This window comes from Coenobita brevimanus, chromosome 7, assembly GCF_032717465.1.
Source record: "Coenobita brevimanus isolate Jiangsu-jjx chromosome 7, ASM3271746v2, whole genome shotgun sequence".
Lineage (NCBI taxonomy): Eukaryota > Metazoa > Arthropoda > Malacostraca > Decapoda > Coenobitidae > Coenobita > Coenobita brevimanus.
This window is the reverse complement of record NC_136960.1, coordinates 37728925-37746927: the sequence shown is the minus strand read 5'-3', so window position 1 is coordinate 37746927 and position 18003 is coordinate 37728925. Positions and strand designations below refer to the sequence as shown.

The window sequence follows — 18003 nt, the reverse complement described above, 5'->3', positions numbered from 1 at the left end:
ACCTTCTTTCTGATCGTCATTATGGGTTCCACCAAGGACTCTCCACTGGCGACCTTCACACCTACCTTTCAGACTCCTGGTCATCCTCCTTTTGGGACTTTGACAAAAGCTTTGTCACTGCACCTGTCACCTAAATGGCTTTCAATTGAGTCTGATATAAATCTTTAATTTCCAAACTGCCCTCTTACAGTTTCTATCCTTCTATCTGTGCCTTCATCTATAGCTTCCTTTCTGGTCGTTCTATAATTGCTGTTGTAGACAGCCACTATTCTTCACCATGAGCTATCAACAGTGATGTCCCTCAGAGCTCTGTCCTAACACAAACTCTCTTCCTATTATTCATCAATGACCCTTTAAGGCTAAGCTGTACATCTAACCCTATCCACTCCTACGACGATGGTGCCATCCTTTACCTTTCCACTAGCATCCCGCAGCGTCCATCTCAGCAGTTACTTCAACAAACAAGGGATGAGGCTATGGCACACCTAATGTCTGACTTAGCTCATATCTTTGATTGGGGTAAAAATAATCTTGTTGTTTTTAATGCATCATAAACTCAGTTCTTACATCTATCAACCCGACAAAATCTTCCACAGGAGTATTCTCTAATTTTTAACAATCTCCAACTCAATCCTGCAACATCTTTAAAATACTTGGGGTTTCAATGTCTCAGGATTTATCTTGTAAACATCATATTACCCCCCTGTATGATCTGCTCTAAAGAGACTGGGTGTACTAGGTCGACTCAATGCCTTCTTTACTCCTGCACAGTTGCTGACTTTTTACACAGGCTTTATTTGCCCCTGTGTAGAGTACAACTCTCATGTGTGGGAAGGCTCCCCACATACAGTTCCACTCAACAAGGTGGAGTCAAAGGCTTCTGTCTCATTAACTCTCCTCTTACTGGCTCCCTTCAACCTCTGCCTCTTCGCCACACTGCTGCATCTTTATCTCTTTTCTATCACTACTTCAATGGTCACTGCTCCTCTGAACCGTCTGCTTGTATCCCTCAACCACTACAGCGGACATATAGCACCAGTCTGGCAACAACTCTCATCCTTTTTCTGTCCAACTCTCTAAAGCAAGAGTTAACCATTACTCCCAGTCTTTCATGTATGCAACAGGTCAACTTTGGAACTGTCTCCCTCTGTCTGTATTTCCTACTGACTATGATCTCCAGTCTTCCAGCTGCAGTGTGTCCAACAATCTTGAAATGAACAGATCTTGAATTTGACTTTCTGTTACCTTGTTTTTTTTTCCTGGAGGGAACAATTTGGAACAATTTGTGGGCTCCTGGCATTTGGGTCCTTGTTCTTTGAATAATATATATCCATCCATCCATCATCCAATCCTATGTCACCCCATGAGGAGCCTAAGAACCCAGGGCTAAGCAAGTTTGTCCTGACCAGCCTCATTCATCCCTAAGTGGCATTATGTGAGCAATAAACCCCAAAAACCCCTTGGATATAAACCTACACCGGCTCAATTCGATTGGAGCGCCTTAATTACCCACTAAACCACCAGGCGCCATAATCTGGTTATATGGTTACCACAGAGTGTGGTAAATGGTTTCCTGGTGTACAGAAAACCATTTGGTTTGCCACTCAGTGTAGAGTCACCCATAGGCAGAAGGAAGATGAAAGACTGAAGTAAAGGAAGACAGAAGAGGGAGAGTAAAGTCAACTGCAGGCTGAACGAAGTGGAAGGAATGAAGGAAAGAAAGACAGAAGAAGAAGGAGGGAAGAGAAGATATATATACAGTACTGTACATCCCCACAGTTGGCCACCCCGCTTCTGGGATACATGGCATCTGGCAATGAATGAAAAAAATGAAAAAACATCCCCACAGTACGCGATCCCCCTTGTACGCGAGGACCTTTTTTTTTTTTTTTTTTTTTTTTTTTTTTAAGTAAACGAATTGAACTCCTTGTAGGCGAGATGGGGGCCAAAGAGTGGCCCAAATCCGGGGTTACCCCGAGTACATGACATTGCCCCCCCAAGAAGCTATAATGGTTACTTATGCTCCACCCACCTTTTGACGTTGATGCTGCTCACTCGTCACGTGATGCCCATATGCGTCGCTTGGAGGGTGGTGATGTGAGAGTCCCAGCAGAGGAAACACACGTGCACAGAGGGTACACTCACTGTTCCAGGTACGCCCCCATGTACTCAGAGGCTATTTTTTCTGTGAGCCAAGATGTCTGCCCCTTCCTCCAGGAAGAAGAAGTGCATCACCCATGCCATGATGATGCAAGTAATTAGGAAGGAGAGTGGGATGGGTAACACGGCCATTGGCAAGGAACTAGGCTTGGCAGAATCGTCCGTGCGAACTATATGGGCTAACAGGGAGGCCATAAAGAAGACTATGAAAACATATGGGACGACGGCATTGGACAGAAGAAGCAGGCTGACCAACCAGGCTATAATTCTTATGGAGCAGTACCTGGCTACATTTATCCTGAGGAAGGAGAAGCAAGGAATTCCACTGAATGGGCACTACATCAGGGACCAGGCCAAGATCTTCTACAAAGCTGCAGCTTTGATGCTTGCCATTAAGAAACCATTTAAAGCCTCCGTGGGATGGCTTTGCCGCTTTCTGAAGAGGAAGGAGCTACGTCACATTCGGCTCACAGGGAAGCATGCATCAGCAGATGAAATGGCGGCCAGGGATTATCCAGCCATCCTAAAGGGGATAATCGACGAGGGCGGCTACAGCAGGGACCAAATTTATAACACTGATGAAACAGCCCTATACTACAAGGCTATGCCAAAGTGTACTTATATTATTATGCACCAGCGCCAGGCCAGGGTCAGACAAGAATCTGGATGACAGCGGGGTATACTGGTACAGCAACTCCAATGGTTGGATGACAAGCAGCATCATTTCCGAGTGGCTGCTGCAGCATTTCATCCCTGATGCCAAGGCAAAATCCCGGGAACTTAGCATCCCCTTCAAGGTGCTGCTCATCCTTGATAATGCCCCAAGTCATCCAACCTGGCTAGCAGACCTTAGCAAGGAATGCAAGATCATTTTTCTGCCCCCAAGAATGACCTCTCTCATCCAACCACTAGACCAGGAGTTGATTGCAACGGTCAAGCAGCTATACCACCAACGCCTGTATGATCACCTCCGCAGCAAGACCGACAACTGTGAGGAACTGCAGGCAATTCTTGACCTGAACACAGTTGAGAAGATGTGATGGACGCCGAGGATGGTTTGGACTTGCCACCCGCTTCACCTTCACCACCCACAGCACCCGCACAACCAACTTCAACTCCCGAGACGACTATTATGGCTATTTGGTGGTCATTCAACCTCAAGGATGCCATCACTCTCTTGTTGTCCTCTTGGGCAGATATAACCACTGCAACAATGAACCATGCTTGGCGCCTCCTTGTACCGCACCTGTGTGAAATCGCACCGGGACGCGGCATTCAGTCCCTGGCCGCTGCCGAGGCAGCCACTCTCACAAGTGCACAAGCTGTGCCCGGGTTTCAGGCCGTCTCACTGGAGGAGATAAGAGGTTTACATTCGGCAGCAGCAGAGCGGGATCCCCAGGAAGTCGTGCAGCGAGTGGACGAGGACGACGCAGAGCAGGAGATCGCAGCAAAGCCAGCAACACCAGTGATAGAGAGTAAAGATCTGTCCATGATGGAGATCAGCAGGGTACTGTGTGTCCCTGATAAATTCAAGGAAGAATTCCAGGACATCGAACGCTCTCAGTTGCGAGTGGAGGAAGTGATGTCTTCATTGGACAAAACCTTCCACTTCTACATTGACAAGTACAACCAGGAAGTAAACAGACGCAAGGAATCACTCATCACCCGTTACCTTCGGCTTGAACAAAGTAAGGAACCGCTCCCTTCAACATCAGAAGAGCCATATACTGAGGAGGATCAGGAGACTGATTCGATGTCTGAGGTGTCAGAAATAGACTTCAAAGAGTTTATGAACGAAGTGAGTGCATTTGCTGGTGCAAGTGTCGAAAGTGCCGGTGACGAAAGTGGTGAGGATGGTGGTGTGTCGGGTGGTGCGGTGGGAGATGCAGGAGATGCACGCTAGGTGCCTCATCCTGCCTCGGATCCCCTTCTTACCTCCATCATGCCTGTTGTCCTCTTGGGTAAAGGTAAACAGCCATATTCTTGTTGGTTAAGCCACATCCTTGTTGATTTACCTAGTAAAGCCATAATCTTGTTGGTTTACTTTATCTTAGGTAATATGTCTTAAATAGTTTCCCTGTATAGTACAATACTTAGGTCTCAAAGGGGTCTCAAGGGTTGCCCATGAAGGGGGGTGCCGCCCATATGTAATTTTTCCCATAGGTTTATGTATTCACAGTACGCGAATTCCTAGTACGAGACGTCCTCTGCCGCCCATATACTCACGTACTGTGGGGATGTACTGTACATATATATATTCATTTCATTTGTTTCATTTTTGAAGATTCCAACATGCCCGCAGGCGTCGGCCTTGGTCACCTAATGGCAGCTCTCCATGCTGCATGATCCATGGCAGCCTCCCTGCTCAATCCCTTGACCCTGAGGTCACACTTAATGACCTCGGCCCACATCTTTCTCAGTCTACACCTCGCAACCCCATCCTCAACATTAAAACTTCTCACCTTCTGCACCTAATTATCATCATATATATATATATATATATATATAGAACTATAGAACTATCGAAAGTATCTATCATCCACTCCTTCACTGTCCTATCAGGGTATAGAAGCCCAAAGCAGGGCTACTCAATACAGATTATTATGACAACAGTAACCTGTCTGCCTCTGAGTGTTATTATGTGAGCAATATACCCCAACCTTCCCTCTGATGCAAACCCTTAGGAGCCACACCCAGCTGAAGTGCCATAACCCACTAGACTACCAGGCAGGCATCTATTTGGTTATATGCTTACCAACAATGTAGTAAACTATTTCCTAGACTTAAAAATAAACTTATATACATATTCATACATATATCATCAATTGCACATATATATATATATATATATATATATATATATATATAAATATATCATCATTTGCACCTCTTACATTCCATGTAAGGGGTGAAAATGATGAGGTAAAAGAGAGAGAGATTGTCCACGTGCTTGAGGGTGCAAAAGTGGATGTATGTGGATTAAGTGAAACTAAATGGAGAGGTGAGAGTGTGGGAGAATGGGAGTATGGATGGGGTATATGCGTGGGAATGGATGAGAATGAAAGGGCAAAAGAAGGAGTGTGTATTGTTGTGTGCCAGAGCTGGATGGAGAATATAAGAGAGTATGGATCAGTTGGATCAAGAATTGTGTGGATAAGATTGACAATTGGAATACAAATGTGGGTCTGTGTGTGTGTATGCGCCAATGCAAGATCGTGCAAGCAGAGTGAAAGAAGAGTTATGGATAAGTGTGGAAGCATGCATGGAAAAGTTTGAAAGGAATAAAAGAGTGTTTTTGATTGGAGATATGAATGGAAAAGTAGCAAAGGTGAAGGTGGATAGAGTACCTGATGAGTGGGGTGTGCCTGCAGAAATGGATGAGAATGGCAGTCTTCTAGTGGACATTTGTGCCGGAAGGGGTTGGTGATAGCCAATACCCTCTTCAGACACAAAATGATCCAAAGGTATACATGGCAAGTGATGAGAAGGGTGCGTGGTGAACTGAATGAACAGAAGGCAATGATTGATTATGTGTGTGTGGACGATACGATGAAAAGGTGTGTTATGGATGCAAGAGCATATAGAGGCTGGGGGAGTGGACTTTCTGACCACCACTTGGTGGTAAATGGAGGAACAGAAGAAGGGAAGGACAGGAGGAAGTAGTTCATATAAGCTGGGTGGAAAGGTTACAAAAGGATGGAAAAAAGACAGAATATAAGAAATACGTGGAGGAGCGATTGGGTAACTATGGATTGGAGCAGATGGGGGACGTGGAAGGTGTGTGCAAGATACCCACAGAAGAAATCTCTGCAGCATGTGAGGTGGTCTGTGGGGTGAAGAGAAGACAAAAGGGGGTGCATGGAACAGCATGGTGGAATGAAGAGGTGAGACAGGCTGTGGCACAAAAGAAAAAAATATATAGTGAGTGGATGAGAAACAGGGATGTGGATGAAACTGAGAGACAGAAGAGAGAGCTATTTGTAGAGAGAAAGAGAGAGGTGAAAAGACAAGTAATAGAGAGTAAGAGGAGAGTGGATGAGGAATTAGGAAGGCATCTGAGTGTAAAGTGGAGGGAATGTAAGAAAATGTTCTGGAATGAGGTAAAGAGAGTTAGACAGGATGTCAAAGAAGTTAGCCAGGGAGTGACAGGTAAAAATGGTAGATTACTAGTGGAGAAGGGAAAAAAGTGAGCAGATGGAGAGAACACTTCAAGGAATTGCTGAACACAGAGAATGAGAGTAATGTGAGTATATGTGGCTGGGGAATAGCTGGGAGATGGAGGGATGTGAGAAGAGGAAGAAATCAGTAGGATGGAATGTATGAAATTTCTAGGATAGAGGGTCGAGACAGACAGCTTAGGGTAGTGACACATGATCCAGCTCAACGCCGAATGGGGGTACCTATGCAATACCCATCATTCTGCAATATCTGGCAGAGGATCCTGCTGAATTATGCCCGCTAACTGAGATTTTACTGTACTCTGCATGTTACAGCTCATTATCCTCTTGTATATTACTGATGCAATGTACAGTATGTCATTAATATCAGTGAATAAATAACACAAAGGAGAGTCTTAGTGTGCAATATGCTGTTATTACTGCCAACCCATCTCTCTGGCTGACCAGATCCATCAACCACAGGTAAGCAACTGCTTCTGTGCGGCCATCCTACAGGTACAGCACAGTACATACACTGTGTAGGTATCTGGCACCCTTTTGTGGCAGACAGTGCCTCACCAGAGCTGGGCCAGGATCCTTCCTCATGGTTAGGTGCAGGGAAATATACGGAATTCTGGCTCTAAAGTGGATGCCACAGCTGCTCCACCCAGGGAGCACAGTGCCACCAAGTGTAAGGTCCTTGTCAGCACCTCCTAACCCTGAGTAAACTCATATGGTGTTAGCAAGAATAATGGAAACCCATCACCTAATTCAAGGGTCAACTCACCACGGGGTGCTGGAGAGGGCTGTCTTCATGTGGTAGCACCAATGTAACCACAGTCTCATCAATTTGGATATCTCAGTAAGCCACGCCCCCTTTCCCCGGCATCTAAGTTATCACATGGCTGGCTGGGCTTAAGGCTATCACTTACCGTCTGACCACAGAGCTGCAAACATCTCATAACAACATTGATCATGTGATATAAGAATGTTTTAATACCTGTAAATTTGCAGTTATTTGAACTAAATTATTTTCCCTTACACCACTATACTTGTGAAACTTTTGTCAATGGATATTAATTTCCAAAAGGTACAGAGCAGTTACAATACTAAAATCAGAGCGAGAACAAGTAGAAGAACGGTTGAAAAATGTTTATACCACTTTTTACTTATCGCTGATTTTTACAGCAATTACTGAACTAATTAGAATAAAATAAGAATTCTAAGAGAGAAAATTATCTTGATTATCATGGTCACTTTAAATTTTATGAAAAAATATGGCAGAGCTGAGGCAGATAATTTTTTTATGTAGCCTCTCTTTACCTTTTGGAAATTAATCTCCATAGACAAAACAGTCACGAATATAGTGGTATAGTGTTGCCACTCCTTGGGTTTTTCTACTAGATCTTGGGTTTTTTGCTTCGACCTTGGAGTCTTGGAGTTTTTTCCTAAGAATCCAATAAATCTTGGAGTTTTTGTTATGTGTATCAAAACAAAATATTTTGATGTGAATACTGTAATAATATAGTGCTGTATATCATTAAACGTAAAAATTTGTATGCTTAATCAATTGGAAACGAAAACAATTATGTTCGGTGACGATAAATATGAGTCATGGACTTGTTTTTCATCACTGAAGTTCAACGAGGTATGGCCGGGAGTGGACACGTACACACGACTGTACTGACTCTGGACAGGTTCAGTTCGCGGCCAGTATCTGGGCAACACTGCATTTTTAACGACAGCCGTTCAGTTTGCTGTAGATCGCGGAGGTGTATACAAGTCGCATGGTAAGGATCAAGCCAATTGAAGAACAATGAGTGACTCGGAGAATCCTAGCTGCAGTGGTGATAAAACTCCACCAAAAAAGAGAAGAAAGTTGTGGTACCACCAACCATTTAATAGTGAGTGGTTAACTGACCCTGAGTTAAAAGACTGGATTAAGCAGGATCCAAATGATAAATATGTAGTACATTGCAAGGTTTGTGATTCGAAGTTGAAGAATTGCAACAGAACTGGGTTAATGAACCACAAAGCTACATCTAAGCATGTGAAAAACTATGAATCAAAGAAAAAATGTGTGAATACTCAACAATTCATGAAGAAACCAGTGGAAGATTCGCAGAATAAAGTGCATAATGCAGAGTTATTGTTGTCTGCATATATGGCAGAACATGGAATGGCATTTTCCCAAGCAGATCATCTAATTGAGGTAATGAAAAGGATGTTTCCCGAATGTGACACTGCCAAGAAAATGACTATGAAAAAAACAAAGGCCTCATATGTGATGCAGGATGGACTAGCATGGGAAGAACGCAAAGAAATTGCAGAAATCTGCAAGAAGAATAAGTTTTCTTTAATCATTGACGAAAGCACCGACGTATCAGTGGCCCAGATCCTTGCAGTCATGGTAAGATACTTTGACAAAAACAAGTGCAAAGTGACAGATGCGTTATTAGACATTCTGGAAGTTGAAGATGCCAGTGCAGAGGGTCTGTACAAGGCTGTAAAAAAACTGTTTCACAGCAAAGACATACCACTTACAAACATTATTGGTTTTGCCAGCGATAATTGCTCTACAAAGATGGGTGTACGCAATGGATTTCAGGCACTTTTGAAGAGAGATATACCATCTGTATTCATTCTTGGTTGTGTATGCCATTCTTTCGCACTGTGTGCTAACCATGCATGTGCGCATTTGCCGTCCTTCCTTGAAACCTTCCTCAAGGACGTTTGCTGTTACTTTTCATGAAGTAGTAAGCGTCAGCATCAATTTGAACTGATTCAAGAGGTCGTTCAGAGTCCCAAGCATAAGATGATAAAACTTTCACAGACTTGGTGGTTATCAAGAGGTCAAGTAATATCACGAGTGCTGGAGCAGTGGGATGCCCTTCTGCTATTTTTTCAATCGGAATCTACTTCAGATCAAGTTGATGGGGCATCACAAATATATAAAACTATGGCAAATCGGGGAACTAGACACATGTTGTTATTCCTGAACTACATTCTTGGAAAAGTGGATAAAATGAACAAAGAATTCCAAGCAGAATACTTTAGGCTTAGCACACTGTACTCTTCGATTGCTGATGAATATCGAAGCATCCTTAGTATGTTTGTTAACCATGAAGTGTTAGAGAGTCAAAAGCTGTCTGTGATTAACCCTCATGATGTATCAATATACCTTGACATGGACAGTATAAATCTTGGTGGAAGATGTCAATCTTTGCTACTGAAAGAACCACTTGGTGAAAGTAAAAAAAGGTTCCTTGTTGACTGTCAGAAAGTTTTAGTAGAACTGTGTGCGCAGATAAAGAAGAGATTTCCCCTAGAAGAAGATGGTGTCCTAGCACAGCTTACTATTATTGATCCAAAAGTTGCTCTATCTCCGCTGCAAAATGCTAAATCAATTGTACAATTGGCTGTTCATTTCCCCACACCCGTGAAAGAGCCAGACCTTGATGACTTACAGGAGCAGTGGCAAGATCTGTTGCATGCCAAGGCTAGTCTTCAAAATTTGAACCTGTCACCAACCTCTTTTTGGCAAGAATTACTTGAAGTAAAAGATGGAAACAATGAAGCAAAGTTTTCTACTATTGCAACATTCATGCGAGATTTATTGGCCTTGCCACATTCATCTGCCGCAGTTGAGCGGATGTTTTCTAAGATAAACATTGTTAAAACCAAGAATTCTAACAGGTTATTAACCGAAACTGTTGCAAACCGTATGCTTGCAAAGCAAGCAGTCGCTCGGCAGGGAGGGTCTTGCTGCAATTGGAATCCATCTAAATCTCTACTAAGTGACATGAAAAGTGGAAAATGTCACCAGCGCTATACAGAGAGGTGTTCCAAGTCAGAAGTGGCAACTCTGCACCCAGAAGATGCCAGCAGTGATTCGGAAGAACTTCCACTACAAGTATACGTGCATTAAATACGTACTGTATAAATCCCAGGTAAGACGTTGAAAGTATATACATATTTTCGAGACTTTAACACAAGGTAAATGTTCGGGTACGGTGAAAATGAACATCGGGTTTTTTAGGTCAATCTTGGAGTTTTCTGAGGTGCAATCTTGGATCTTTTTAAATTCTGGAGTGGCAACACTGGTGGTATAAGGGAAAATAATGTAGTACAAATAACTGCAAATCTATAGGTATTAAAACATTCTTATATTGCACGATCAATGCTGTTATGTAAACAGCTCTGTGGTCAGATGGTACGTGATGGCCTTCAGCCCAGTCAGCCGTACGATAACTTAAGTGCCAGGGAAAGGAGGTGTGGCTTACTGAGATATCTTGATTGAAAAGACTGTAGACAGCTCCACCATCTGGTTAAAATGACGTTCCTCATATCTCTTCCTATCTCTCAAAATGAGAAAGGTGGACTAAAGGAGAAGGACAATATCAGATTGCAGTCCACTGGATTCATGTATAGATAAGGCTGGGGTAAAACCAACAACTCATGTTGATTCACGTTGACTTCCAGTTTGAATATTCTCATCTTACATCAAAAAAATTACCAGATGCTAGCAAGAATCTGGATATAAACCCTGTTAACTACAGGCTGATGCTGCCTTTTCCTCAGTCCACATTCACCATCCTCTTTTCAGGGGATGGGGAGGGAACTCAGAGACACTTCTGTAAGTAAGCAGTGGAGTCACCCACTTATATCAATACCACTGCATGAATGAATCCCTCTCAAGCACCAACCAGGAAAACAATTATAAATACAGGCTGATTTATATACATAATGCTCTCTTCTGCTCTGGCAGGTGATTTCTTCTCTGTTGCAGAGATGCATCATCAATATCTATCCAGCATCATTTATTCATTTCCTACTCCCACACCCACACCAGCAGACTGAACCATTCTGCAACAAACAAGACCCTGCCAGGAGAGTTTCTAGTGGAGTTTTATTTACAGACCAACTTAAATGTTATAAGATTCAAAGCTCCATCTTACCTTGGTCCGTATTTACTCCCATTGAGCCAAGAAAACGAACATTAAAGCTGCTCCCCACTTCACTATTGTCTGGCACTGTGTCTTCATCTCCCTTGTCTCCACCTCTGCAAATCATCATCATCATCATTCCAATCTTAATTCCCATCCACAACATGGGGAGAGGTAATATCAACATCATCATCATCATCATCATCATCATCATCATCATCATCCCAAGCTCTTTTCCTACCCAAGAATGAGGTGAGGTTGGGTCCTGAAAAACATATATATATATATATATATATACACAGAAGTCAAGAGCAGTGGAAATGAGTTATTTAAGAGGAGCCTGTGGAGTCACATGGAGAGACAGGCTGACAAATGAGGATATAAAGGTGCGTTGTGGTGTGGATGTGGATGTCATAGGAAGCGTTAGGAGGAACACACTGAGGTGGTTTGGCCATGTGGAGAGGATGGAGGGTGAAAGACTGATGAAGAGAGTGTATGTGAGTGAGGTGGAGGGGGGAAGAGGGAGGGGGAGGCCGAGGATGAGATGAAGGGATGGGGTGGAGAGGTATATGAGAGAGGGGGGTGTGAGTTGGGAGCAGGGCAGTGAAATGGCGGGGGACAGGGCGACATGGAGGCGATTTGTTTGTGGCCACCCCGAACAGGATTGAGGCGTCTGGCAATAGATAGATAGATAGATAGATATTCTATTGCCAGACGCCTCAATCCCGTTTGGGGTGGCCACAAACAAATCGCCTTATAAAACCCTTTTATAGCGAACTTTGGATATTACGACCCACCATTTCCAGAGCGAACTTCCGCTGAATATAGCGACCTTTGGTCCTATGTCCGGCGGAAGTTCACTATCTGGCATGGTAAGTGTACTGTAACAGTACTACATTACATTATAGGCATTGTATTTATATGTACAACTTCATACAGGATAGTATTTACCATATATGTACTGTATAACTACATAAAACATTGAATTCTCCATGAGAAACTTCATAGAGTAAGTTGTGGTTGCACACACAGGACTGAACGACTCCACGGATATAGCGACCTTGGGTCGGTAATCCCTCGGTTAATAACGACCATCAGATATGGCAAACTTTCAGATATGACAACTCCCCCTACCCCCAATTAGTTTGTTATATTGAGGGTTTACTATATATATATATATATATATATATATATATATATATACAGTAATCCCTCCAATATCCGATGTAATAGAGCCATAGGCAGGTCCGGATAGTGGTCCTGTCCGGATAGTGGGCCCCAGCTTATGGACTTGTACTTATGGACCCTAACTCAGAAAAACACCTATACAACTCCCTCTGGACATGCATAGCACCTATTTAAGACCCAAATCACACCAATAAGGCACATAAAAGACTGAAATAAAGGCAAAAGAAGCATAAAATGAGGTTTTTGAGGTAGGTTCATACAATATTCAACATTCTGGGTACTTACAAGTCCCTGGCTCCTGGACTGGTAGTTATTAACCCTAACCTAGCCTAACTCAGAAAAATACCTTCCTACTGCACATGCATAGCACCTAAGAAACAGCATATTCACACTAATAAGGGACATAAAAGAGTGAAATGAGGTGTTTGAGGTAAGTCTATCTATCTATCTATCTATTGCCAGACGTCTCAATCCCGTTTGGGGTGGCCACAAACAAATCGCCTCCACGTCGTCCTGTCCTTCGCCATTTCACTGCCCTGCTCCCAACTCACACCCCCCCTCTCTCATATACCTCTCCATCCCATCCCTCCATCTCATCCTCAGCCTCCCCCTCCCTCTTCCCCCCTCCACCTCACTCACATACACTCTCTTCGTCAGTCTTTCACCCTCCATCCTCTCCACATGGCCAAACCACCTCAGTGTGTTCCTCATAACACTTCCTATCACATCCACATCCACACCACAACGCTCCTTTATATCCTCATTCGTCAGCCTGTCTCTCCATATGACTCCACAGGCTCCTCTTAAATAACTCATTTCCACTGGTCTCACTCTTGACTTTGGGGTGAGTGGAAAATAAAATAATAACCAAGAGAGTGAGTGTATAAATGTGAGGTGGAAGGGAATGGTGAGACAAAGGATGATATGGAGGGATAAATTGAAGATCTGAGAGAGGGTGGTGTGAGTCTGAGAGACTGCCAACTACTTTCTTCTAATGTGATAAGGTCAAATTTCATGGGTATACCTGAAGATATAGTTGCTTCCATGGATGTACAGGTGCCTGATATGGTGGTTGGTTAAATCAGGTTAATTTAGGCTAACATGAGAGGGGATGAAATAAGTTTGGTTTGCCTAGTTCAGGCCAGGCCAGGCCAGGCCAGGCTAGGCTAGGCTAGGCTAGACTAGACTAGACTAGCCTAGACAAGACTAGGTTAGGTTAGATTATGTTAGGACAGGATAGTACCATATGGAATTGGACAGGATAAGTTTGGTAAGGTAAGATTAGTTTAGGAGCAGAGGAGCTAAGCCAATGTTATGCATATCTCTTTCCCAGCACTGACTTTTCTTGACTGCTTTCCTCTCTTGATGTCAGAAGGTCAAACACAATAGGTGCATCAGGGGAAATGGCCGCCTCTAGAGACGTGTGTGTGGTGGAGGTGGTGGATGTGGTGGTGGGAGGAGCGGCTGTGGTTGGAGTGGAGGGAGTTGAACCCATGGCTGCAGATGCTGCATGGAATTTGTCTGCCTGAAAAAGGAAAATTATCATCATCAGCACTGTAACTGATGTTGTCATCATCATCATCATCATCCTGCTTTTTTTTTCTCCACCTGCAGAAGGAGTGAGCTGGCACACAGAGAACCAGGAGAAGGAAAGAATACAACAGTGGGAAAACTAATCATCAGCATGCCCAATGAAATGGGCTACACATACATTCATTTACCATTCAAGCCCCCAGAATCCTGGATCCATCTGCTTCATTCATTCCTTCACTTATATGGATCTTCTCCACGTGATGTCATGAGTCATGTGACTTTTGTTTACAGCGCCAAATAGGACAGCAAATTGTCGGACGTCTAGAGAGAGAGAACTGCAGAATCCACAATCGTATTCCACTGTTGTGCATTCAGCTGTAAGACAAGGCACAAAACTGGAAGTGGGGTAAGCTTCTACCGGTTTCTAGACTATGAGGAAAGGCGAGAGAAGTGGATAGCTGCCATGAAGAGGGAGAATTGGCAGCCGACAGCCTACTCCCGGCTCTGTTGCAAGCATTTCATATCAGGTGAGCCGATGATTTGCTAGGAGATACGAGCACATTTACCATTCTTAGCAACTGCAGGTGTCGTGGGCTATCCTAATTGTGTTAATGTCAGAGCACAAGACCCACACGGCCATGAGTGTGGGTGGGAAAAGAAGGGGAGGGTTCATGTCACAGGCCTTGTTTTGATATTATTCCAGAGTTTCACCTAAACAAAATCTGACATAGCAGTGATGATTAAGAATGTTAGATGCGTAAGTAAAACCTATTAAATTACAGGTTAGGTCATACTTGAAGTTAGGTTAGGTTAGGTAAGGAGGTTAAGTTATGTTTGGTTAGGTTAAAGCTTATATTTTTACTTTTTCGATGTTTTTCACTGCGATTCATTTGAAACTGATATTGTATTTGTGTCATGGTGGATGATTTTAATAACAGTGCAGTACAGGAATACTGTTTAAGACTTCAGTACAAAACTTATCTACCACTGTTACCATGTGTGCTAAACAATGTTGCAATTAAAACAGAAGCAATATTACTATAATAGTACTACTATTTATAATTTTCTATTTTACTCAGAAAAGAATGTTGCTCCACAGAAAGCAAAACTGTCAATACATGCTCCAATTAAATGTACACTTTCCACTTAGTACAAAAATACAGTACAATACCTTTATCATTCTTTTTCTGTGCCTGCCCTCCTCTCTTCCTATTTCTCCCATCTTTCCTGTCACTTCATATTGCTTTTCTTTCCCTTACAGGTGGCTTTACATCTAGTGACAAGCCAAATGGTTTCATGTAAGCCAAGAAACCATTTACAATGCTGGGTGGTAACCATATAACCAAACCATACGTGCTCCCTACGTGTCAACAAGTGGGTTGGTGGAGGGTTAGTGCCCCTCCCCGTAAAACCAATAACTCAAAGTCAAATGACCATCCCTTATGGGATTATGGCATCTGGCAATAGATAGATAGATAGACTTTAATTGCAAATAAGAGAATAAATAATGTACTTATATCAACAGCCCCCTATATTTTTCTTTTATGAGGTATGTTGCTACTAAGATATTTTTTTTTTTTTTTTTTAAATAAAATGTAAAATCGTAAAAACTATGTTGTTGGTCTTTTAGTTTTATGTTGTAAGTTTTATGTTGTACTCATCAGCATGAAATAAATGCTGCAAGGACACAAGTCAGACCAGCGGATATAAGTTATTTAAGAGGAGCCTGTGGAGTCACATGGAGAGACAGGCTGACAAATGAGGATATAAAGGAGCGTTGTGGCGTGGAAGTGGATGTGATAGGAAGCGTTAGGAGGAATATACTGAGGTGGTTTGGCCATGCGAAGAGGATGGAGGGTGAAAGACTGACGAAGAGACTGTATGTGAGTGAGGTGGAGGGGGGAAGAGGGAAGGGGAGGCAGAGGATGAGATGGAAGGATGGGGTGGAGAGGTATATGAGAGAGGGGGGTGTGAGTTGGAAGCGGGGCAGTGAAATGGCAGGGGACAGGGCGACTTGGAGGAGATTTGTTTGAGGCCACCCCGAACGGGATTGAGGCGTATGGCAATAGATAGATAGATAGACAGACTGCTTGGGATGGTAGTGTCAGGTCATGTAAACATGTGACCTTCGTTCCCTTCTCATTGTTGTTCAGTTTTTTATAGCTTGCAATAACTGCACTGTCATCCTCCCCAGGCAGTACATTCTCCAAACCCTGGGCATGTTGAATAAGGGAGGACAAGAATAATGTTATCAGAGTCTGATGACGTGCATTATCTCTGGTGTTGAAAAGGTCCTTGTAACCATTCAGAAGTTTATCCACCATGCATGTGTTCATTCGCAGCTGGGGCTTGCGAAACTCTCAGTAAAATCACTGAGGAACATTCCAAAATACAACACTGAAATCAATTTGTGAGGTGAGGGTGGGTGACAGACCGTCAGCGCGGGCGAGTTTGTATCAAGTGACACCGACGCACTGAGTCACTGCCAATCCACATGCAATACACTGTTAGCTATTCCTCCAATTTCTCAACGTCTATTAAGTATGTATGGCTTGCACTATATTATGCTGTAATTTGATGGCTTTATGTCCATTAACAACTATGTACTGAATGGTTTTGTGATCATGACCTTTATACTCTGTCGCACTTGGAAAACAGGTGTTTTCTCTTGCACTAATTGGTTTATCTGAAATCTGTTGATATATTCATAATCTGCATCCTTTCCTCTTTACTATGGTTTTTCAACAGAGTCTCTAGCATTATTAATGACAGAGTTATACTTCGTTGAAGTTGTATACTAAAAATCACTGATTTTTTTGCATTTTGAGAAAAACAAAAATTTCATATATTTGCATATATTATTTTCAATGACTAACAATATGGGCATATTCGGCATACCTTACTCTTCATTTTGGTCTTCGAATGAAGTCTCTAGCTTTAAAAACAATGGAGTTATGATCGTTTCAATATTCGCAAAAGTTTAAACACAATTTCTGGCTTTCTAAAAAAATGTTGCTTGGTACAAACTCGCATGTGCGGCCTCATATATATATATATATATATATATATATATATATATATATATATATATAAATATATATATATATATATATATATATATATGTACAGTATAACCTCGTTTTAACGGACTTCAGTACAGCGGAATTAGCTTTTATCGGACTCGAGGAGCCAACTGGACAAATTTCTTATGCATCAGAAAAACTCTGACAAAGCCAGAAGCAGTCTGCCTCTTGGAATAATGAATAAACAAACGAACGGAGGAGATACCATAACATCGTCCCTCCTCTCTCTCTCCTCCTCCAATTCTTCTCTTCCTCCCTGAGATGAGAGAGAGAGAGAGAGAGAGAGAGAGAGAGAGAGAGAGAGGTGAAGGTGAAATTGAAAATGAAAATTAAAGTAATTGTGGAAATGAGTGTAAAGGTGAAGGTGAAAAAGCATGGAAGTGAATGTGAATGTCAGTCAACAGAGAGAGAGAGAGAGAGAGAGAGAGAGAGAGAGAGGGAATAAATACGGGAATGACAAGTGGCGTCCCCTTTCCCATAAACAAATGAGGGAGATAGGCATAACATTGGTCCCACCTCTCTCTCTCTCTCTCTCTCTCTCTCTCTCTCTCTCTCTTCAGGAGAGAGGCGAAAGTGAAATTATAAATGAAGGTCAGTGAAGGTAGTGTGAAGGTGAAAGAAAAAGTGAATATGAAAATGGTGAAGGTGAAGGTGAAAGTGAAGATGAAAATGAAGTCAAAAGTGAAAGTGAAGGTGGAAGGGGAAAGTGATTGTGAAAGTGAAGGTGAAAGTGAAATCAAAGTGAAAGTGAAGGTGAGGTGAAAGTGTGGGTGAAAATGAAGGTGAAAGTGAAGTGTGGGTGAAAATGAAGGTGAAAGTGAAGGTGAATGTGAAAGTGATGGTTAAGATGAAAGTGAAGGTGAAAATGAATGTAAAAGTGAAGGTGAAAGTGAAAGTGAAGATGAAGGTGAAAGTGAAGGTGAAGGTGAAAGAGGT

General features: G+C 42.6%; 1 protein-coding gene across 1 annotated transcript in view; it reads right to left on the bottom strand.

Moving 5' to 3' along the window:
* Positions 1-18003, bottom strand: part of LOC145405309 (DCC-interacting protein 13-alpha-like) — a 60153-nt gene that overhangs the window by 18613 nt on the left and 23537 nt on the right. The window contains exons 10-11 of the mRNA XM_080276731.1: positions 13792-13976; positions 11276-11379 (exon numbers count right to left, since the gene is read on the bottom strand). Coding sequence (XP_080132857.1) covers positions 11276-11379; positions 13792-13976 — 289 coding nt within the window. The remainder of the gene's footprint in view (positions 1-11275; positions 11380-13791; positions 13977-18003) is intronic.